This window comes from Pristis pectinata, chromosome 2 (genome assembly GCF_009764475.1).
Source record: "Pristis pectinata isolate sPriPec2 chromosome 2, sPriPec2.1.pri, whole genome shotgun sequence".
In the NCBI taxonomy this organism is placed as follows: domain Eukaryota; kingdom Metazoa; phylum Chordata; class Chondrichthyes; order Rhinopristiformes; family Pristidae; genus Pristis; species Pristis pectinata.
Genome location: NC_067406.1, coordinates 141,976,902 through 142,000,817, shown reverse-complemented (window position 1 = coordinate 142,000,817; position 23,916 = coordinate 141,976,902). Strand labels below are relative to the sequence as shown.

At 45.8% G+C, this 23,916-nt stretch overlaps 1 protein-coding gene across 1 annotated transcript in view; it reads right to left on the bottom strand.

Moving 5' to 3' along the window:
* Nucleotides 1-9,699: 9,699 nt before the first annotated feature.
* The window catches only part of LOC127584371 (probable E3 ubiquitin-protein ligase HERC3), a 74,509-nt gene continuing 60,292 nt past the window's right edge, over nucleotides 9,700-23,916 (bottom strand). The window contains exons 21-23 of the mRNA XM_052041100.1: nucleotides 22,162-22,345; nucleotides 17,527-17,629; nucleotides 9,700-11,749 (exon numbers count right to left, since the gene is read on the bottom strand). Coding sequence (XP_051897060.1) covers nucleotides 11,535-11,749; nucleotides 17,527-17,629; nucleotides 22,162-22,345 — 502 coding nt within the window. The 3' untranslated portion in view covers nucleotides 9,700-11,534. The remainder of the gene's footprint in view (nucleotides 11,750-17,526; nucleotides 17,630-22,161; nucleotides 22,346-23,916) is intronic.

Here is a 23,916-nt window from a genome sequence, read left to right as displayed (position 1 = left end):
GGGATCTATTCTTGGCCCCAACACTTTGATGCAATCATGAAGAAGGCATGCCAGCAGCTCTTCGCTAGGAGTTTGAGGAGATTCAGTATGTCACCAGACTCTTGCAAATTTCTATAGGTGTACGGTGGAGAGCCTTCTGACTGGTTGCATCACTGCCTGGTACGAAGGCTCCAATGTGCAGGATCGCAAGAGGCTGCAGAGGGTTGTAGACGCAGCCAGCTCCATCACGGGCACAACCCTCCCCACCATCGAGGGCATCTTCATGAGGTGGTGCCTCAAGAAGGTGGCATCCATCACTAAGGACTTTCACCATCCGGGACATGCCCTCTTCTCATTATTACCATCAGGGAGGAGGTACAGGAGCCTGAAGACCCACACTCAACGATTTAGGAACAGCTTCTTCTGAACGGTCCATGAACCCATGAACACTACCTCGTTATTCCTTTCATTTGCACTATTTATTTTGTAATTTATAGTAATTTTATGTCTTTGCACTGTACTGCTGCCGCAGAACAACACATTTCACGTCATCTAAGTCATTTAGAAAAATTCTGAAAAAAAGATGCAAAAATTTACATGGTTCTAAAATACGTGTGCAAACTTGTACGCAGAAACATGCAAACATATGCACAGGCAATACAGAGTCATAGAGTCATACAGCATGGAAACAGGTCCTTCGGCCCAACCAGTCCATGCTGATCAAGATGCCCATCTAAGCTAGTCCCACTTGCCTGCGTTTGGCCCGTATCCCTCTAAACCTTTCCTATCCATGTACCTGTCCATGTGTCTTTTAAATGTTAATGTACTTACCTCAACCACTACCTCTGGCAGCTTGTTCCACATACCCACCACCTTCTAGGTGAAAGAGTTGCCCCTCAGTTCCTATTAAATCTCTCCACTCTCACCATAAACCCGTGCCCTCTAGTTCTTGATTCCCCAACACTGGGAAGAAGACTGTGTGCATTCACTCATATGTACAATGGGTGTTCAAATCCCCAAAGATATCTCACAAGAGCCCCTTGTCAATGGCCAGAGTTGGAGGGCAGTGAAATATTAAACAGACAGGAATCAGGGGCTGTAGAGAGGGGGGAAGGTGCTGGTAGAATTCTTGAATATTAATTCCTCCCAGATGCCCTTCCTGTGGGACAGCTGTTGCAATACAAAACACTCAGTGGCCATCAGAAAGCCTGTTCAGAATACACAGTCTGTAGTCAAATCTGGCCGAGACAATCTACCCCAATGTAGTGTCAGGCAAAGGAATAAGAACTCTTTTAAAAGCGAATAGGACTTGTACAGATTAATAAATAACATGAAGCACGCAGAAGGTAATGCTCGATAAACTCCCTCAACTTCTTCGAGGAGGTTACAAATAAAATCTGCATAATCACGATTCCAGAAAGTGTATTTTGGTGTGTAAATGAATTAAACATACCATGTTGTATGACTTTTGATATATTGTTGTATCAGCCACTACTTTGGTGGAGAGTTGATTGCCTTCAATAAAGGATGTTTTGATGGCAAGTTACCTCCATATCTGCTTTAGAACACAGACATGGATCAGTACAGGAAGAGGCCCTTCGGCCCACCTTGTCTGTGCTGACCATGATGCCACTCTAACTAATCTCACTTGCCTGCCCCATATGCTCCATATTCCTCCATTTCCTACCTGTTCGTGTCTCTGTCTAAATGCTTCTTAAACACCACTATTGTATCTGCCTCTACCACCTCCCCCGGCAGCCCGTTCCAGGCACCCACCACTCTCTGTGTAAAAAACTTGCCCTGCACATCTCCTTTAGATCTCCCACCTCTCACCTTAAACCTGTGCCCTCTAGCATCTGTCATTTCCACCCTGGGAAAAAAGACTCCAGCTAGTGAGCAGTATGGAGCTGACAGCCATTATGTGTGAAAAATTAAACCACAACCTATGGGAATCCAGGGCAGAGTTTGGGACTGAGACACAAGGATTTAGGAGTTGCCCAGGTACTGTGTTCCTACAGCACAGGGCTTGGCTGGATATACACTGTATAAACATTCTGTACTCTTTAATGTAACTCCCTGGCAGCAAGTCAAACTTTTCACCATATTAAATATTTTTTGACTTTAAGTAAACAACATGGAGGGACTATCTACGGAGCCTCTGTGGGTGGAGGTTAGGAACAGGAAAGAGTCAATAACTTTACTGGGTGTTTTTTATAGGCCGCCCAATAGTAACAGGGATATTGAGGAGCAGATAGGGAAGCAGATCCTAGAAAGGTGTGAGAATAACAGAGTTGTTTTGATGGGGGATTTTAATTTCCCAAACATTGACTGGCATCTCCAGACAGTGAGGGGTTTAGATGGGGTGGAGTTTGTTAAGTGTGTTCAGGAAGGATTCTTGACACAATATGTAGATAGGCCTACAAGAGGAGAGGCTGTGCTTGATTTGATATTGGGAAATGAACCTGGTCAGGTGTCAGAGCTCTCAGTAGGAGAGCATTTTGGAGATAGTGATCACAATTCTATCTTCTTTACGATAGCACTGGAACAGACAGACTAGAAAGGCGTTTACTTGGAGTAAAGGGAATTATGAGGCTCTCAGGCAGGAAGTTGGAAGATTAAATTGGGAACAGATGTTCTCAGGGAAAAGTACAGAAGATATGTGGCAAATATTCAGGGGATATTTGTGTGGAGTTCTGCATAGGCATGTTCCAATGAGACAGGGGAGTCACAAGAGGATACAGGAACCGTGGTGTACGAAGGCTATAATAAATCTAGTCAAAAGGAAAAGAAAAGCATACAAAAGACACAGAGAGCTAGGTAATGTTAGAGATCTGGAAGAGTATAAGGCTAACAGGAAGGAGCTTAAGAAGGAAATTAGGAGAGCCAGGAGGGGACATGAGAAGACCTTGGCGGGCAGGATTCAGGAAAACCCCAAGGCATTCTACAAGTATGTGAAGAGCAAGAGGATAAGAAGTGAGAGAATAGGGCCTATCAAATGCAGCAGTGGGAAAGTGTGTATGGATCCGGAAGAAGTAGAGGAGGTACTTAATGAATATTTTACATCAGTATTCACTACAGTAAAAGATCTGGGGGATTGTAGTGAGGACTTGCAGTAGGCTGAAAAACTTGAGCATGTAGATATTAGGAAAGAGGAGGTGCTGAAACTTTTGGAAAGCATCAAGTTGGATAAGTCGCCAGGACCAGATGAGATGTACCCCAGGCTGCTGTGGGAGGTGAGGGAAGAGATTGCGGAGCCTCTGACGATGATCTTTACATCATTGATGGAGACGGGAGAGGTTCCAGAATATTGGAGGGTTGCGGATGTTGTTCCCTTATTTAAGGAAGGGAGTAGAGATGGCCCAGGATATTATAGACCAGTGAGTCTTACCTCAGTGGTTGGTAAGCTGATGGAGAAGTTCCTGAGAGGCAGGATTTATGAACATTTGGAGAAGCATAATCTGATTAGGAATAGTCAGCATGGCTTTGTCAAGGGCAGGTCCTGCCTTACGAGCCTGATTGAATTTTTTGAGGATGTGACTAAACACATCGATGAAGGGAGAGCAGTAGATGTATTGTATATGGATTTCAGCAAGGCACTTGATAAGGTACCCCATGCAAGTCTTATTGAGAAAGTAAGGAGGCATGGGATCCAAGGGGACATTGCGATGTGGATCCAGAACTGGCTGGCCCACAGAAGGCAAAGAGTGGTTGTTGAAGGGTCGTATTCTGCATGGAGGTCGGTGACCAGTGGTGTAACTCAGGGATCTGTAATGGGACCCTTACTATGTGTGATTTTTATAAATGACTTGGATGAGGAAGTGGAGGGATGGGTTAGTAAGTTTGCTGATGACAGAAAGGTTGGAGGTGTTGTGGATAGTATAGAGGGCTGTCAGAGGTTACAGCGGGACATAGGATGCAAAGTTGGGCTGAGAAGTGGCAGATGCAGTTCAACCCAGACAAGTGTGAAGTGGTTCATTTTGGTAGGTCAAATATAATGGAAGAATATAGCATTAATGGTAGGACTCTTGGCAGTGTGGAGGATCAGAAGGATCTTGGGGTCCAAGTCCATAGGACGCTCAAAGCGGCTGCGCAGGTTGACCCTGTGATTAAGAAGGCATATGGTGTTTGTCCTTCATCAATCGGGGAATTGAATTTAGGAGCCGTGAGGTATTGTTACAGCTATATAGGTCCCTGGTCAGACCCCACTTGGAGTATTGTGCTCAGTTCTGGTCGCCTCACTACAGGAAGGATGTGGAAGCCATAGAGAGGGTGCAGAGGAGATTTACAAGGATACTGCCTGGATTGGGGAGCATGCCTTATGAAAGCAGGTTGATGGAACTCGGCCTTTTCTCCTTGGAGCGACGGAGGATGAGGGGTGACCTGATAGAGGTGTATAAGATGATGAGAGGCATTGATCGTGTGGATAGTCAGAGGCTTTTCCCCAGGGCTGAAATGGTGGCCACAAGAGAACACAGGTTTAAGGCGCTGGGCAGTAGGTATAGAGGAGATGTCAGAGGTAAGTTTTTTACTCAGAGAGTGGTGAGTGTGTGGAATGGGCTGCCGGCAACGGTGGTGGAGGCGGATACGATAGGGTCTTTCAAGAGACTGTTAGATCAGTACATGGAGCTGAGTAAAATAGAGGGCTATGGGTAAACCTAGTAATTTCTAGGGTAGGGACATGTTCGGCACAGCTTTGTGGGCCGAAGGGCCTGAATTGTGCTGTAGGTTTTCTATGTTTCTATGTTTCTAACAACTCGATTATTTAAACACAAAGAGAGACTGGAAATAAAGAGAAATGTGAAGGCAGCGAGATTCTGGCTTTGCCCAGCTGTGTCAGTGAACAGGAGTGAACAGTGGGCAGTGTGAACAGTGAACAGTGGGCTCAGTGAAGTGAACAGTGAACAGTAGGCAGTATGGCCATCCAGTAAGGAGGGGGGCAAGGAGGGCTGAGGATATCTTGGTGAACTTGCTCCTGGGGCTAGCTAAAATGGATATCCGTGGGTCCTGGAAGCGGGTAGCGGAAGGTGCTGCCCAGGCGGACTGCCTCGAGATATTTCGAGGTTATGTTCATGCCCGGGTAGCTGTGCAGAGGGAATATGCAGTGTTCACGGGTACCATGGAGGCGTTCCGGGACCGTTGGGCACTGCGCGGGATAAGTGCCATCCTTGGTGAGGATGGGGATATTTTAATTTAGTTTAGATGTGTTAGTGACTGTGTTTAGTCACTGTTATTGTCTCTGTTTATTGTAGTTTTGTAGTATTGTAGATTGTGTTTTGTAATAAAGGAATTTTCAAAATTTAAAAAAAAACAGTGAACAGTGAACAAAGTGAACAGTGAACAGTGAGCACAGTGAACAGAGTGAACAGTGAACAGTGGGCACAGTGAACAGTGGGCAGAGTGAACAGTGGGCACAGTGAACAGTAAACAGTGGGCACAGTGAACGGTGAACAGCGAACAGAGTGAACAGTGACGAGGGTCACTATTTAAAAATAACCGCTCACCCATTTCAGACAGAGATAAGGTGATTGTTTTTCTCTTGGAGGGTTGTGTGTCTTTGGAATTCTCTCCCCCAAAGACCGACGGAAGCAGAGGCAAAGGCAGACAGAATCCCGATAAAAGGACGACGGGTTACTGCGGGAGATGGGAGTGTGGAGTCAAGGTGATGATCTGATCAGCCATGATCCCATTGAATGGCAAAGCAGGGTTGAAGGGGCTGAGTGGCCTACTCCCGCTCCTAATTCCTATCTCCATGTCAAGGTCGAATGTTAAAAGCTGCTGCTGTAATGACAGCAGACCGTCCCACCGAGGACTGTTTGAATACAAGCTCGTTAGCAACTCAGCAACCTTCAGAAAGTGCCATGGCTTTGGGCATTTGAAGGACTGCTTAACGTACAAGAAGCGTTTGATGTCTCTGGGCCTCTACTTGATGGACTTCAGATGGACAAGGGGGAATCTCATTGAAACCTACTGGATACTGAAAGGCCTGGATAGAGTGGACGTGGAGAGGATGTTTCCATCAGTGGGAGAGTCTAGGACCCGAGGGCACAGCCTCAAAATAAAAGGATGTCCCTTTAGACCTGAGATGAGGAGGAATTTCTTCAGCCAGAGGGTGGTGAATCTGTGGAATTCGTTGCCATGGAGGGCTGTGGACGGTGTATTAAAAGCAGAAATTAATAGGTTCTTGATTGGTAAGGGGGTTAAGGGTCAATGGGAGAATGGGGTTGAGGAAAAAATCAGCCATGATTGAATGACCAGATTCAATGGGCCAAATGGCCTAATTCTGCTCCTATATCTTATGGTCTAATGGTCTTATGCACTGGAGGAGAAGGAGAGAGGGGTAGAACTCAATGGGAAAAATGTCATTGAGTAATGAATGATTAATCCATGATACAGACAGGACTTCTTAAACACCATGACACAATGGCAGTCCAGAACAGTTCAACGCAATGGAGTTAAGACCATGAGCAAAACAAGTGGTATGGCATTGCTGCTCTCACAGCTCTGTGGACCTGAGTTCAATCCCGACCTCCGGTGCTGTCTATGTGGAGTTTGCATGTTCTCCCTGTGAACCCGTGGGTTTCCCCCAGGTGCTCCGGTTTCCTCCCACATCCCAAAGATGAGCAAGTAGGTTAATAGGTCACTGAGGGAATAAGGAGAGGGGGAAATCGGACTGATGGGATGCTCTGCTGGCAGTTGAAGGGTCAAATAACCTCCTGCAGTGTTGCAGTAAGTAACCAGAGAGAGAGAGATGAGAGTTTTTAAAGGTATAATTCTCAAGTGGGAATTGAATAAATATACAGAAAAAAGGGAATGTTTACAGGGCAAAGAGGGAAGATTGGGCAGAGGGTGACTAATTGAAGAATTATTCAGAAGTGCTGGCTCAGGAACCTTGAGCATGGACTCAATCAGTGCTGTAATACTTGATGATTCCAGTGTAAGAGAACCTGAACCACAACTTCCAGGTTCAAGCTCTTTTTTTATTACTCGTTCAAGGGATGTGGTCTTCACAGGCTGAGCCAGCATTTAATCACCCATTCCCAAGTTGCCCTTGAGAAGGTGGTGGTGAGCTGCCTTCTCGAACCGCTGCAGTTCCTGAGGTGTGGGTGTACCCACAGTGCCCTTCACCCAAGGAGACCCAGAATAAGAGGAATCCTGGGCATAATTGACTATTGATGGCAATAGGGGAAGAGGAGGGCAGTTAGCCCCTTGTGTCCATCCTGCCGCCCAGTTAGATGACTCAAACTCAACAGCTAAAGACTGTTGTCCTTAGAGAGAAGGGTAAGGAGCTGTTGAACTGTGTTATTGGTAATTGGTTTATTATTGTCACATGTACCGAGATACAATGAAAAGCTTTTGTTTGCGTGCCATCCAGACAGATCAGGCCATACATAAGAGGTGGTAAAAAGAAAACAGGATACAGAATGTGGTGTTGCGGCTACAGAGAAGTGCAGTGCAGGTAGACAAGTAACGTGCAAGGACCACGACGAGGTAGATTGGGAGATCAAGAGTTCATCTTTTCGCGTATGAGGTCCATTCAAAGTCTGATAAGAGTGGGATAGAAGCTGTTCCTGAGTCTGGTGGGACGTGCTCTCGGGCTCTTGTATCTTCTGCCTCAGGGGAGAGGGGAGAAGAGCAAATGACTCAGCAGGAGGGGTCTTTGATTATGATGGCTGCTCTCCCGAGGCGGCGGGAAGTGAAATCCTTTGGTGGTGGAAATCATACAAAGCCCTGAGGGGGTAAATAAAGCACCTCCAGTGGCTGAAGGGTAATGACCAGTGGGCACGGATTGGCGGCGATTGGTGGGACACGAGGAAAGTTTTGTTTTTGCAACATCCTGTTAGGATTTGGAATTCATGACCTGATTCAACAGCAGTCTTCAAAAAGAAATTGGATAAATAAGTTCAAAGGTTATAAACCTTCAGGGATAAGGGGCAAAAGTAGGTGCCTGGGGCTAACTGGATTGTTCACCAAAAGAAACTTAGACTGGATGACGAGTTATCAGGAGAGATCAGACAGGCTGGGTCTGTTTTCCCTGGAGTGAAGGAGGCTGAGGGATGACACGATAGAGGTGTATAAAATTATGAGAGGCATAGATCATGCAGACAGCCAGAGTCTGTTTCCCATGGTAGGGGTGTCTAAAACAGAGGGCACAGGTTTAAGGTGAGAGGGAGGCAGTTTAAAGGGGACCTGAGGGGTAATTTTTTCATACAGAGTAGTCTGTATCTGGAATGAGCTGCCAGAAGAGGAGGTGGAGGCAGGAACAGTAATAATACTTAAGAGGCAGCTGGACAGGTGCTGGAATGAACAGGGCCAAAAAGGACATGGAATAAATGCAGGCAAGTGGGATTAGTACAGGTAGACATGATGGTCAGCATAGACCTGGTGGGCTGAAGGGCCTGCTTCTATGCTGTACAAGTCTACGACCTCCAGATGTTGGAAATTGGAAACAAAAACAGAAGTGTGGGAAGGTCTTCGACCTGAGGCACCAACTCTATATTTCTTTCTGCAGATGCTGCCCTGCGTGCTGAGTGTTTCAACCTTTTTCTGTTTTCGTTCTTCAAAAGAGATAGCATGCAGTTGATGGGCCAAGGAGCCTACATCTGTTCTTTGTTTCTTCCATACTTGGATTCTGGGTGATCTCCATGGAAGTGCCTTGGTCTTCTGTCTCCTGAAATCTTCATGTGGACCTGAAAGCTCCAACCAAGCCCCAGTCTCAGGGTGGGGAAGAGGGTTGCAGTTCCCACCACAGTCAATGTGACCTTGGGCCTCAGGGCATCTGGACAGACGACGCTTCATAACAAGAACTGCCTGATAACCTTAAAGTAAAATGGGCCCAGAGCTTTTGCAATTTAAAATGTGTGAAGCTGACGCTGTGTGGGTGATGGTGGAGGTGCTGTGTGCTCTCCTCCTTGTCCTTCCGTGCAAGAAACCGCTTGGTCATGAACTTCACAGCCTGATCTTCCCCCTGGACTGGAGCTCCCATCACTTCAGCTCTCAGGGCATTTGGGACCGATTCATTCCTGCCTGGTGGTTGGGTACACAGACCTCACATCTGCCACAGCTGGGGACCTGGTGCAGGATCAGCACTGAGAAAGAAAAGGGGCTCACCTGGGATTTGACAAAACGTTGGGATCAAACTTTTGAAGAGTCCAGATGTTGCTTCACTCCCTGACAGGGTGTAGGTCTGGACACATTGGAGCAGACACGTACCCTCCACTTATAAGATAAGATTTCTTTATTAGTCAGATGTACATCGAAACACACAGTGAAATGCGTCTTTTGCGTAGAGTGTTCTGGGGACAGCCCGCAAGTGTCGCCACGCTTCCGGCGCCAACATAGCATGCCCACAACTTCCTAACCCGTATGTCTTTGGAATGTGGGAGGAAACCGGAGCACCCGGAGGAAACCCACACAGGCATGGGGAGAACATACAAAGTCCTTACAGACAGCGGCCGGAATTGACCCCAGGTCGCTGGCGCTGTAATGGCGTTACGCTAACTGCTACACTACCGTGCCTGCCCCCGGCACTGCAGCCCACATCACTTGCAGTGGAATTTTCACACTGGAACATTACAACAATAATACCAATCAAGCTTTGCCCAAAGGTCTCTGATAGAATTCACTAAACCTGCTATACGTGCACACATGTGATCAGTTCTCAGATGAATGTACAATGGTGCTGTGCATAAAAACAGGATATCACATGATGGAATTTCCAGTCCACTTTATTTCCTTGAACATATTCAATACAACTAAATTAAAAATACACCAGTGGTAATGTATTATGTTGAAGTATTTAATTATAGATTTGTCATTGTTTAATCCATCCCTAAAGAGTATATGAGAAGGGAATTGATGAGATTGAACAAACACAGCCCATATTCTCTTGTACTTTCCAGCACACATCACATTTTATAAACATAATTCCACTAGGTAACTCTGCAGATACACACACACACACACACACACACACACACACACACACACACACACACACACACACACACACACACACACATGCGCGCACACACACACACATACGCGCACACACACACATACACATGTGCACACATATATATGTTATGTTAATTTAAGTTTATGTTAACTTATGTTTGTCCTCGTCTTGTGATGTACTGTGCTAATGCTGCAAAAAGTTAATTTTCATGGCATTTATACCCTGGGTATGTATACCTATGACGATAATAAACTTAAATTTGAACTTGCACACATATGCACGTGTGTACATACACACACACACACACAAACACATTGACTAACATAGAAGTATAAGACTGGTTTGTCTTCAAATCTGATTTTATTAATCTGCCTCGTTATGATCTTGAACCTTACTGTCTGCCTGCACTGCACTTTCTCTGTAACTGTGACACTTTACTCTGCATTCTGTTGTTGTTTTACCCTGTACTACCTCGATGCACTGATGTAATGAATTGATCTGTACGATTGGTATGAAAGACAAGTTTTTCACTGTACCTCGGTACAAACGACAATAATAAACTAATTCCAATTAACCAATTCCAACTATTTGTTTCACCATTAACTTACCTTTGTCACTCATTCGCAACAAATCAAAAATGTTAGCATATTGGTCGCCAGTTGACCATAAAGAATATTACAAGAGGCTGTACTACGATGGAGGATGAACAGATATGAAACACAGGTAGACTAATCAAGCTGCATATATTGGCTGCTTCAATTCCCACACTTCAACCATATCTAGCTGTGAAATCTGTGGGCATTCTATGACCAATGGAGGAACTGTAAAGGTTGCTTCTTTATTTTAACTACCGATGAGGTTACCATTGCATCACGCAGATTAACTGTGGTGTGTTCCGATGAAAGGTGGTCAACCAGAAACAATTGCCTAGAAGTCCATAAATAAAACTGAAAGTGCAGGAAACACTTAGCAGGTCAAGTAGTGTATGTGGGGAGAGAACCAGTCAATGTTTTAGGTCAAAGACCTTTCATTAAAAAGACCTTTTCTCAGAAATTCTGATGAAGGATCATCGACCTAAAACGTTAACGCTGATTGTCTTTCCATAGATGCTGCCCAACTTGCCGAGTGTTTCTAGTGCCTTCAGTTTTTATCTCAGATTTCTAGCATCTGCAATTTTTAAAATTTTTTTTGGTCCACAAGTTCATCTCTGGTGGATTGTCAGCTCAGTGTCTTTGACTCTGCCCCCCCTGAAATTCATTCCATTGACTTCCAAAGAAACAGGATTTAGACAAAATCGTGACAGTCACATGAGACTGCAGGTGCTGGAAATCTGGAGCAACACACAAGATGCTGGAGAAACTCAGCGGGTCAGACAGCATCTGTGGAGGAAAATGGACAGTTGACATTTCGGGCTGAGATCTTTCATCAGGACTGGAAAGAGAGGGAGGATAGCCAGTGACAATAACAAAATAGTGCGCTTTGTGCTGGTGACCGGGGATGAATTTCTGGCCACTTAACTCTTCATCTCCCACCATGCTGAGCATTTACAACACGATTTCCACTCTGAAACAAACTGAAGAATATCATCTGATTTTGGCCGCTATTGGATTCCAAAGGTTCTGCAGCATCCAATTGCCCGGAGGAACCTCTCTCTCAGGATCTCCACACTGCTGTACCTGGGAAGGTCCAGGATCCAGTTGCAGGTGTGAGCAGTGGGGAAGTACATATCTGGATCAGCCCTGCAGTCCTCTCTAATGATGATGTTGAGATTGCCCATACCTCCAAAGGGAACCTTGTCACAACCTGTCAGGAAGGCTAGGAACAACGAACAGATATTAACGCTTCTATATGGTAAGAATTGCACGTTCACAAAACGCTTTCATTCCCAGAAGCCAACTTTACAGTGAAGCAGACCATTTGGCCCTTCTGCTCCATGCTACAGCTGGTGCTTCTCACTATCCGCTTGGTCACTCCTTCTCTACCTCCTTTCTTTGACATATCCTTCCTTTCTCTCTGTTTGTCCTGCTTCCCCAATCATCTGCTACATGGCGATTTCAGTTCTGTCCTACCGCCACCCCCCCCCCCCCCTTCTAATACAACAGTAGAACTCTGCAGCACAGATCGTTCCTTCCAGATTTGAGTACAGATGACCCTTGCGTTACGGAGGGAAGTTGCATCCCTAGAAAATGGCCCCAACTGCGATTTTCCTAAATGCAAAGATGTGTCATTTGCACATGTGTCAAGAGACGTGATTCGAAAAATGTTTGTGTTTACTATTAACTTTTTTTCACATAAATTCCAAGAGAACAAATTTTATTCTGTATCTTAAACTTTTAGGTAGTGATTTGTGAATTCTGTAGGGGCGAGTTTCCGTGCCCCGAACGGCTGTAATGTGGTGGTCGCCTGTAGACAGATGCTCTCCAGGCCTGTCCACTTTCTCCCCTCTGCAAGCCTCGGCTCGTTCACGGCTTGGCTGCCCCATGTCCCAACACACTCTGCCCCACTCACCTGGCACCTCGAGCTTGCTCTCTCCCATCCTTTTAAAATTCTCCACCTGATGTTCAGTCCCATCACCTCCCCATCCCCATAACCTTCTCCAGGTCACAAATGAACACAAAGTGGCTCTGGCAAGATCAGGACAAGGAGGTTAGAGGTAAATAAATGTAGGTAATCAATGAGGTTGCTGATTGACAGACCCCAGGAGAGATGGAGCAGTTGGCCGGGGTGGGTGTCTGCCAAATGAATGGGTTATGTTAAGAGTGTGAATGGGTGAGGGTCAGAGAGAAGGGAAAGGTGAGACTCCCCAGGGTGTTGCCTGGGATGCAGTGTCTTAGTTATGAGGAGAGCCTGGATAGGGGTTTGATTTCTTTGGAGTGGAGAAGGGGGGAACCTCATACAAGATTATGAGGGGCACAGATGTGATTGATTGTAGGATACTTTTACCCATCACAGAGGTGTCAATAACTAGAAAGCATTGGGTTAGAGTAAGAGGGTAAAAGGTATGGAGGAGATCTGAGAAAGAGCTTCTATAACACTATCATCAGCCTTTGAGCTCACCTCTCATACGCTAAAGATGAACTCTTGATCTCCCAATCTACCTCATTGTGGCCCTTGCACTTTAGCTGTTTATCTGCACTGAACTTCCCTTGTAATACTATATTCTGCATTCTGTTATTCTTTTTACTACCTCGATGTACTTCTCTACGGAATGATCTGTCTGGATGACATGCAAACAAAAGCTTTTCACTGTATCCTGGTACATGTGACAATAATAAACCAATACCAATATTTTTACCCGGAGGATGGTTGGAATTTGGAACAGACTGCCTGGGTAGGTGGTAGAGGCAGGTACTCTCACAACATTTAAGGGATATCTAGATGAGCACTTAAATCATCAAGGCAATGTCACTATGGAACAAGTGCTGGTCAATGGGATTAGTATACACAGGTACTGGATGCGGACATGGTGGTCCAGAGGGACTGTTTCTTTGTTGGAGACACAAGAGACGGCAGATGCTGGAACCTGGAGCAACACACAAAATGCTGGAGGAAATCAGTGGGTCAGGCAGCATTGACGGAGGGAGATGGGCAGTTGACGTTTCGGGTTGAGAGCCTCCATCTGGACAGACTCTCTGACTCCAGTTGCTTATAGGGAGTTTAGGTAGTGTTTGACATAAATGGGCTTGGAAGGTCACAGTACAGTGGTGGGAAAAGGGGTCAGTGAGAAAGTTAGTCTGAGAGCGTAAAAACTTCTAAAGATATGTAAAAAGGGAAGGATAGGCAAAATTTAACCTGGGTCCCTTACAAACTGAGACAGGACAAATTACCTTGAAGAAAAAGGAGATGGCAAAGAAATTAAACATGTATTTTATGTCACAAATAAAATACAGACACCCACATGTAAACAGTATAGAACAGCCGATTCAGAGAAATCATTACATAATAGTAAACTGGAGAAATTGATGGGACAAACAGCCAATATATCCACAGAAGAGTAAAGCTGCTTCCTCACAGCTCCAGCAACCCAGGTTCAGTCCTGACCTTGGGCGCCGTCAGTGTGGAGTTTGCACGTTCTCTCCGTGACCATGTGGGTTTACCCCACATCCCAAGGAGGTGCTGGTTGGTAGGTTAATTGGCTTCTGCAGATTACTCCTAGTGTGTGGGTGAGTGGTGGAATCTGGAACATGAAGAAAATAGATTACAGGGAAATTAGTGGGGTAATGGGACCAAACTGTGACCAGCACAGCCTCAATGGGCTGAATGGCCTCCTGTGTCATAACAATAGAGGAATTATTGTTATGGCCCCTAATTCTTATTCCGTCACTCAGTAAGATCATGGCTGATCTTTTATTTGTCTAATTATCCACACTAACCCCAAATCCCTTGATTTTCTTATATCCAAAAAGCTATCAATTTCTTTTTGAATGTACCCAGTGTCCAAGCCTCAGTCCTCTTGGATCAGGAAGTCCAAAGATTCACTGGCCTCTGGCTGAAGAAAGTTCTTCCCATCTCTGTCCTGAATGGCCGACCCCTTGTTTTGAGATTCCTATTTTGACAGAGGTGTTTATGGGAACACTCTGTTGCTATCTTCCAGAACTTCATGGATTCTAGTAACATTCCCACAGATTGGAACAAAGTACTTGTAATCCCATGGTTAACAAAAGTATTTACAGGAAATGGGGAACTACAGACATGTTAGCCTGACATCAATAGTAGGAAAATGCTAGAGTCTATTATTAAGGAAGTGGTTTTTGACATTGTACGTAGCGGTATGGATAAAGGGGAGAAAATGGGAGTGTTGCATTTGTCCTCCACTAAGAAGGCACACAAAAGATTATTAAAGAGAACTTGACCACATGGGATGAGGGCTAATATACCGTCATGGAACGAGGCCTGGTTAATGGACAGAAAGCAGAGTGGTGATTTTCGGATTGGGAGGTTGTGACTAGTGAGGTACAACAGGGGCAACTGTTCACAATCTACATAGTGGGGTTCTGGAGGGTTGTTTCTCCAATTGGAGACCTGTGACCAGTGGTGCAGAGATCGGTGCTGGGTCCTCTGTAGCTTGTCACATACATGAACGATTTGAATGAGAATGTGGCTGACATGATTTAGTAAGTTTGTGGATGGCACCAAAATTGGTGTGGAGAACAGTGAAGAAGGTTGTCTAAGGTTACAATGGAACCAAAATCAACTGGAAAGTGGACAAAGGAATGGTAGGGTGGAATTTAACTCAGACAAGTGCAAAGTGATGCATTTATGGAAGTTAAACCAGGGCAAGACATACGCACTGAATGACAGGGCACTGGTGTTGAAGAACAGAGAGACCCTGGGGTACAGATACATGGTTACCTGGAAGTGGTGACACAGGTAAACAGCGTGGTTAAGAATATACAAGATTACAGCACAGTACAGGCCCTTCGGCCCACAACATTGTGCCGATATTTTATCCTGCTCTAAGATCTATATAACCCTTCCCTCTCACATAGCCTCCATTTTTCTATCATTCATGTGTCTACCTAAGAGTTTCTTAAATGTCCCTAATGTATCTGCCCCCACAACCTCTGCCGGCAGTGCGTTCCACGCACCCACCACTCTCTGTGTAAAAAAACTTACCCCTGACATCCCCCTTATACCTTCCTCCAATCACTTTAAAATTATGTCCCCTCGTGTTAGCCATTGTCACCTGGTAAAAAGTCTCTGACTGTCCACTCGATCTACGTCTCTTATCATCTTGTACACCCCTATCAGGTCACCTCTCATTCTCCTTCTCTCCAAAGAGAAAGCCCTAGAAAGTGTATGCCATGCTTTCCTTCCTCAGAAGGGGCATTGAGTCAAGAGTTGGGACATCATATTACAGCTGTATAGGATGTTGGTGAGACTGCACCTGGAATATTGTGTGCAGTTCTGGTTGCCACACTATAGGAAGGACGTGATTACACTGGAGAGGGTGCAGAAAAGTTTCACAAGGATGTTGCCGGGACTGGAAGGCTTGACTTATCAGGAGAGATCGGATAAGTTGGAACTGTTTTCCCTGGAGCGAAGGAGGCTGATTGGTGACCTTATAGGCATTTATAAAATCATGGGGGGCATCGACAAGGTGGATGGTCACTGTTTTTTTTCCAGGGTAGGGGAGTCTAAAACTAGGGGGCACAGGTTTAAGGTGAGGGGGGAAAAATTTAAAGGGGATCTGAGGGGCAAGTTTTTCACGCAGAGGGTGGTGGGTATGTGGAACGAGCTGCCAGAGGAAGTGGTAGAGGTGGGTACAGTTACAATGTTTAAAAGACATTTGGACAGGTCCATGGATAGGTTTGGAGGGATATGGGCCAAAATGCAGGCAAATGGAGTGAGTTCAGGAAGGCATCTTGGTCAGCAGGGATGAGTTGGGCCAAAGGGCCTGTTTCCGTGCTATATAACTCTACGATTCTATGATGACCTCAATGATTGAGATGAAGGGATCAGGTGTAATGAAGTCTGCTGATTATATAAAGCTGACAATTGTGTGGATTGTGAGGAGGATGCAGAGAGACCTCGGGGGATAGAGAAGGTTGTGTGAATGGGCAAGGACGTGGCAGTTGGAATATAATGAAGAAATATGTAAAAAAAAACAGAAAGGCAAAGTGTGTTTTTACACGGTAAGAAAATGAAAGGTGTTGGTGTTCAGAGGGACCCAGGTGTCCTTGTACACAAGTCAATGAAAGTTAACATCCAGGTACAGTAAGCTGTTAAGAAGGCCGAGTTACAGAGTTGCAGAGAGGTACAGCATGGAACAGGTCCTTTGACACCAAATCCGCACTGACCATCAACCAACCATTTACACCAACCCTACACTGATCCCGGTCTATTCTCCCCACATTCCCATCAACTCCCCCAGATTCTACCCCTCACCTAACACACCAGGAGTAATTTACAGCGGTCAATTAACCTCCCGCTCTGCATGTCTTTGGGATGCGGGAGGAAACCGGAGCATCCGGAAGAAACAAACGCGGTCACAGGGAGAACATGCAAACTCCACACAGACAGCACCCGTGGTAAGGTTTGAACCCGGGTCTCTGGAGCTGTGAGGCAGCAGCTCTCCCGGATGCGCCACTCTGCTGCACACATTTTTTGGCCTTTATTGGCGAGGGGATTTGCGTACAAGAGTGCAGATGTTGTATTGCCAGTGTACTGGGCACTGGTGAGACTGCACCTGTGTTCAGGTCTGGTACCCCATCTAAGGAAGATATACTTGTTATGGACAGAGAGCAGTGAAGGTTCACCAGAATGATTCATAGTCATACAGCATAGAAACAGGCCATTCGGTCCACCACATCCATGCTGACCAGTGGGCACCCATCCATATTAATCCCATTTTCCAGCACTTGTCCCATGTGCCTAGACAATTCATGTACTCATCTAGATACTTACTGATGCTGTCAGTGACTGGGGATGGGTGGCAAATGGGTTGGATGGAGGATGAGGTAAAGTTCATAAAAACAAGCAGTGCACCCCCATTCACTGACCAATGGAAGTTGGTCAAACACTCCCCCATCTCCACTTTCACCCCTAACCACTGGCCCGTGAAACCCTCTGTAAACAGCGAGAGCACTCACCAAGAAAATGCTTCTTCTCTTCCAGCGTCAGCTCATGAAACATCTGCCAGAAACTGACAATGGCTTCATCTGTCTTCGTGTATCCTACCCCGTACCTTGCGTTCTGTCGGAGGGTACAGGGAAAACCGTGAGCACGCAAACAGCCTGGGAATTCTCTCTCACCAGATGTTGCTCATGCTGCCTGCTGGGATTTATCAGGACCTTGATTCGATCAGCACATTTGTGGATCCAGTCAAATTGTTTCTAACACCAGAGGTGTCCAGACACATGCAGTGGTGTCTTGTGGTTCCCACGCATGCTTGGACCTCCAATCAAAATTCCCCTTCGATGATGCAACCCACTCATGCAAAAGCCGGTTTCCATAGAGACAGTGATGTTGTTTCTGGGGACGATGCCTCACCCAGTCCATCGCCACGGGGGTCAACACTTGGGTCTTGCTGCAGACACCTACCCCTCCTCACACTGAGACCACCCGCCAACATCGAGATACATGCCCCATCTCAAACCCAACCCACCACATCACTCCCACCCCCCACATCACCCACCTCCCCACCTCCACCTCACCCTGACACCCACAACGACCCACCCACACATCGAGACCCACCCCCATCTCAAACCCAACCCCCCACATCACCCATCTCCACCTCACCCGACGCCCACAATGACCCACTCACACATCAAGACCCACCCCCATCTCAAATCCAACCCCCAAATCACCTGCCCCCATGTCACCCCCGCCTCATCCCCAGACCTCACCCCCACATCTCGCCCACATGGATCCACCCCCAGATCAACACCCCCCACATCGACACACCCCCACCTCAACCCTCACCCCGCATCACCCCTACCCCCACCGCTACCCACAATGACCCACCCCCACATTGAACCACACCCGCTTTAACCTCAACCCCCACCTCACCCCAACCCCCACCTCATCCCCGCCCCCACAACGACCCACACCTCTCTCCCCCAGCTTCCCCTGGGTCCTGTCTCCCCCACTCACCACTGTCCTGTTCCCCACCTAACCCCAAAAGCCATTGTGACCCTGATCTTTAGGTCCAATGCCCCCTCCTCACCAATGTCTAACCTTCTCTTCCCCTCCTCTCATCCCTGCACCTCCCCCGGTGCTTGGCCAGCTTCCAGGCCAACAGGTTCAAGGTTGTTTCAAAAGTGTCACCACCGCATCACAACAAAGATGAGTGAAGTAGGCCACTCGGCCCCTCACGCCTGTTCTGCTGGTCTTTTACCTCAGTGCCACTTTCCTGCAACCCTTTAACTTTATTAATATCAACCACTGCCAGTGACTGAGCCCCACAGCCCCGCTGGGTCAAGAGTTCCAAACATTCACCCTCTGGGTGAAGAAACACTCTCGTCTTTCTCCTGAATGTCTGACCTTTTATTCTGGGACTCTGACCCCTGTTCTAGACTCCTGAGCCAGGGAATACCTCAACTCAACATTTATCCCGTCAAATCCTACAAGAACTTTTTTAGCTTGCAGTGAGATTACCTCTTATTCTTCGAAACTGTAGAGGACAAACTGTCAGTTTAGTTAATCTCTCCTCTCATCACAAAGCCACCATCCCAAGAATTGGTCTGGTGAAACTTCACTGCAATCAGTCCATTACTGGTTTATCCTTCCTTAGGTTGGGAGATCAGACGTCGTAGATCCATAGACCCAGAGAGAGATACAGCACGGAAAGAGGCCCTTCATCCCACTGAGTCCATACTGACCACCAACCATCCATCTACAGTAATTCTACATTAATCCCATTTTTAATTTTTCTCACATTCCCATCAACTCCTCCCAGATTCTACCCCTCACCCACAATTTATAACGGCCAATTAACCTATCAACCTTCCACGTCTTTGAGATGTGGGAGGAAACTGGAACACCCGGGGGAAACCCAAACAGCCACAGGGAGAACGTGCAAACACCACACAGACAGCCCCCAAGGCCAGGATTGAACCCAGGTCTCTGGCATTGAGAGGCAGCAGCTCTACTTGCTGTACCACTGTTGACAATATTCCAGATGTGGTCTCACCGGGGCCTTACATACTTGGAGCAATACATCTTGGAGTGGAAGGTAAATGCAATGTTAGCATTCATTTCGAGAGGACTAGAATATAAAAGCAAGGATGTAATGCTGAGGCTTTATATTGGCCAGACCACATTTGGGGTATTGTGAGCAGTTTTGGGCCCCATATCTAAGGAAGGATGTGCTGGCATTGGAGAGGGTCCAGAGGAGGTTTACGAGAATGATCCTGGGAATGAAAGGGTTAATGTATGAGGAGCATTTGATAGCCCTGGGCCTGTATTCACTGGAGTTTAGAAGAATGAGGGGGGATCTCATTGAAACCTACTGAATATTGAAAGGCCTGGATAGAGTGGACGTGGAGAGGATGTTTCCAGTAGTGGGAGAGCCTAGGACCAGAGGGCACAGCCTCAGAATAGAAGGATGTCCCTTTAGAACAGAGATGAGGAGGAATTTCTTCAGCCAGAGAGTGGTGAATCTGTGGAATTCCTTGCCACAGATGGCTATGGAGGCCAAATCATTGGGTATATTTAAAGCAGAGGTTGATAGGTTCTTGATTAGTAAGGGCATCAAAGATTATGGGGGGAAGGCAGGAGAATGGGGTTGAGAGGGAAAAATAAATGAGCCATGATCAAATGGCAGAGCAGACTAGATAGGCCGAATGGCCTAATTCTGCTCCTATGTCTTATGGTCTTATCCCCACTGTTGTTTTCAAATCATCTCTCCCCAGATGCTGGCTGACTGGCTGAGTGTTTCTTGCATTTTGTGTTTTTGTTCAGATTTCCAGCATCTGCAGTTTTTTTGGTTTCCTTCCAAACAGTGGAGATTTTCAATCTTTCACCATTTTAAAAATACTCTGACTTCAAGTTCCTGGGTGTCAACATCCCGGATGATCTATCCTGGACCTAACACATTGATGCAATCACGAAGAAGGCACGCCAGCAGCTCTACTTTGTTAAGAGTTTGAGGTGATTCGGTATTTCTGCAGATGTACAGTGGGGAGCATTCTGACTGGCTGCATCACCGCCTGGTATGGAGGCTCCAATGTGCAGGGTCACAAGAGGCTGCAGAGGGTTGTAGACTCAGCCAGCTCCATCACAGGCACAACCCTCCCCACCATCGAGGACATCTTCAAAAGGCGATGCCTCAAGAAGGCGGCATTCAGCACAAAGGACCCTCACCATCCGGGACATGCCCTCTTCTCGTTACTACCATCAGGAAGGAGGTACAGGAGCCTGAAGACCCACACTCAATATTTCAGGAACAGCTTCTTCCCCTCCGCCATCAGATTTCTGAACGGTCCATGAACCCATGAACACTACCTCGTTATTCCTTTTCTTTTGCACTATTTATTTATTTTGTAACTTATATTAACTTTATGTCTTTGTACTGCATTGCTGCCACAGAACAAGAAATTTCATGTCATCTAAATCAGTGATAATAAACCTGATTCTGATTCTTTTTATTTTTTTACCTCAATGGATAACCTCACATTTTTTTTACGTTATATTCCATCTGTCATTATCTTGCCCATTCACTTAAATGTTCTACATCCTCTTGAATTCTCTCTGCATTCTCCTAGCAGTCCACACTGCCACCTAGTTTTGTCTCATTGTCATCTTGGATACATTAAACTGAATTAAATCATTGAGATAGATTGTGTAAAGCTGGGACCCCAGCACTGATCCTTGAAGTACTACACAGGTCACAGCCTCCCAACAAATGCTGCCTGACCCACTGAGTTCCTCCAACTCCTTTGCACATTGCTCTGGATTTCCAGCATCTGCAGTCTCTTGTGTCTCCTTTTACTCCTACTCTCTGGTTTCTGTCTGTAAACTGAACCTCGATCCATGCTTGTATATTAACCCCAACACTGTGCCCTCTGCATTTTTTAGTAACTTCAATTGTGGCACATAATTTACTGCCTTCTGAAATCTAAACACCTCACATCAGCTGCCTCACCCATATCTATTCTGCAAGCTACAACCTCAAAATATGATTTGTCAGGCATAAATTCATGTTGACTCTGCCCAATCATAGTATTTTTTCAGTGTCATGTTAGCAATTTTTAAGAGTCCACAGCTCAGCACATCACGGAAACCAGCCTCCCCTCCATGGACTCTGTCTACACTTCTCGCTGCCTCGGTACAGCAGCCAACATAATCAAAGACCCCACCCACCCCGGACATTCTCTCTTCTCCCCCCTCCCATCGGGCAGAAGATACAAAAGCCTGAAAGCACGTACCACCAGGCTCAAGGACAGCTTCTATCCTGCTGTTATAAGACTATTGAATGGTCTCCTAGTACGATAAGATGGACTCTTGACCTCACAATCTACCTCGTTATGATCTTGCACCTTATTGTCTGCCTGCACTGCACTTTCTCTGTGACTGTAACACTTTATTCTGCATTCTGTTATTGTTTTCCCTTGTACTACCTCAGTGCACTGACGTGATGAAATGATCCATATAGATGGCATGCAAAACAAAGTTTTTCACTGTACCTTGGTACATGTGACAATAATAAACCAATTTACCTATACAATATGAGCAGACCCTTGCAATGGTTAAATCCAAAAGGATGCAGAAACGTCATGGCTCACCTCCTCCAGCTGGGTCCAGTCGTACTCTGTGTTCCCATGGAGAACAGCCATCAATTCACTGGGGAGGAACAAATCTACAACCGGCATTGGAACAACACTGCGAAATCCCTTGGAAAAGGCTTGAAAATGTTTCTCCACTGATGTGTTAAACACATAGTCCACATATTTGTCAACGAATAGCTTCCTGAGAGAGAAAAATGCACGTGAGAGACCAATTAAGCTGGAAGTTACAACGGCTGTGAGTGGCAAGTGCAGAATCAGGGACCATAAATATAAGATAGTGACTAATTACCTAACCCTACCCAGCACTATGTTTCTTTTTTTTTCTCAACTTGCACTAATGCTGTTATGCTTATTTTGTTTATTTTGTTGTGTAACTTACATATAATTTATGTTAATTTAAGTTTATATTAATTTATGTTTGCCATGTTGCTCGGAACATAGGAGAATGAGGGGCGACCTTACAGAAGTGTTTAACATTACGAGAGGCATAGATAAGGTGGACGGTAACAGTCTTTTCCCCAGGGTAGGGGAGTCCAAAACTAGGTGGCATAGGTTTAGGGTGAGAGGGGAAAGATTTAAAAGGGACCTGAGGGACAACTTTTTCACGCAGAGGGTGGTGAGTGTATGGAACGAGCTGCCAGAGGAAGTGGGTGAGGCAGGTACCGTCATGGTTACCCGCAATAAATAGATGACCAGGAGAAGCAGAAGATTCCTCAAGAAGTTAAACTTTTATTTGCAAAAAAAAGTTGTGACAGCCAGACGGTCAATTACCAGTCACCCTCTGATTACTGGTCTCTCTGACTGCCCCCGAGCAAAGCTCGCGGGCCTTTTTTTATACCTTTTTTCTTAGCTCAATTCCATTGTTACAATCCATCATGTTCTCTCTTATCTTCACAGTTTCATCCTTCACCATTTGCCTCCTTTCACAGTTGTCTCCTGGCTCACAATCATTTGTCTTTCACCACAGTCATTTCCGGACTCAATCACAGAGTGCCCCAATTATTTATGGGCATTGGGAGTACTGGTACTAGGCTACAGAACTATCAGTTATAAAACAATACTAGGCTTATTCACTACAAGGCTAACAGTTATAAAACATCATGATGTGTTTCTATTACTTATGAGTTCTAAGACTCGCTTGCACCTGACTTATCAGTTATGAAAACTATCAGCTACAGAACTGCTACAAAATCATTAGTTGCACTAGCCATAACAACCATTAGCTACACAATAGATCAACAGTGTCTTCCTAGGAATGGGATAACCATCTGTTTAATGAGCTACAATAAATCAAAAGTGTCTCCCTAGGAATGGGCTAACTATTTCTTTAATTAGCTATATGTTTCCCGCACTAAGAGCTTCCCGCGCTCGAGCTGAAGAAGAAGGAGGCCCAGTGGCCATCTTAAGGAGATCAGCAGCCATCTTAAACACAGAGCAGACTATGAATAAAAAAGGTATAGCCTCTACTTTCTATATATTCTATAGTACAATAGTGTCATTTAAGAAACATATGGATATTTACATGGAGAGGCGGGGCTTGGAGGGATATGGGCTGAACGCAGGAAATTGGGACTAGCTGGGTGGGCACCGTGGTCGGCATGAACTGGTTGGGCCAAAGGGCCTGTATCCGTGCTGTATTGCTCTATGACTCTACGTCTGTAATGTACTGTGCTGCTGCTGCAAAAACCCTAATTTTTATGGCATTTATACCCAGGGTATGTATGACTATGACAATAAACTTGAACTTGAACT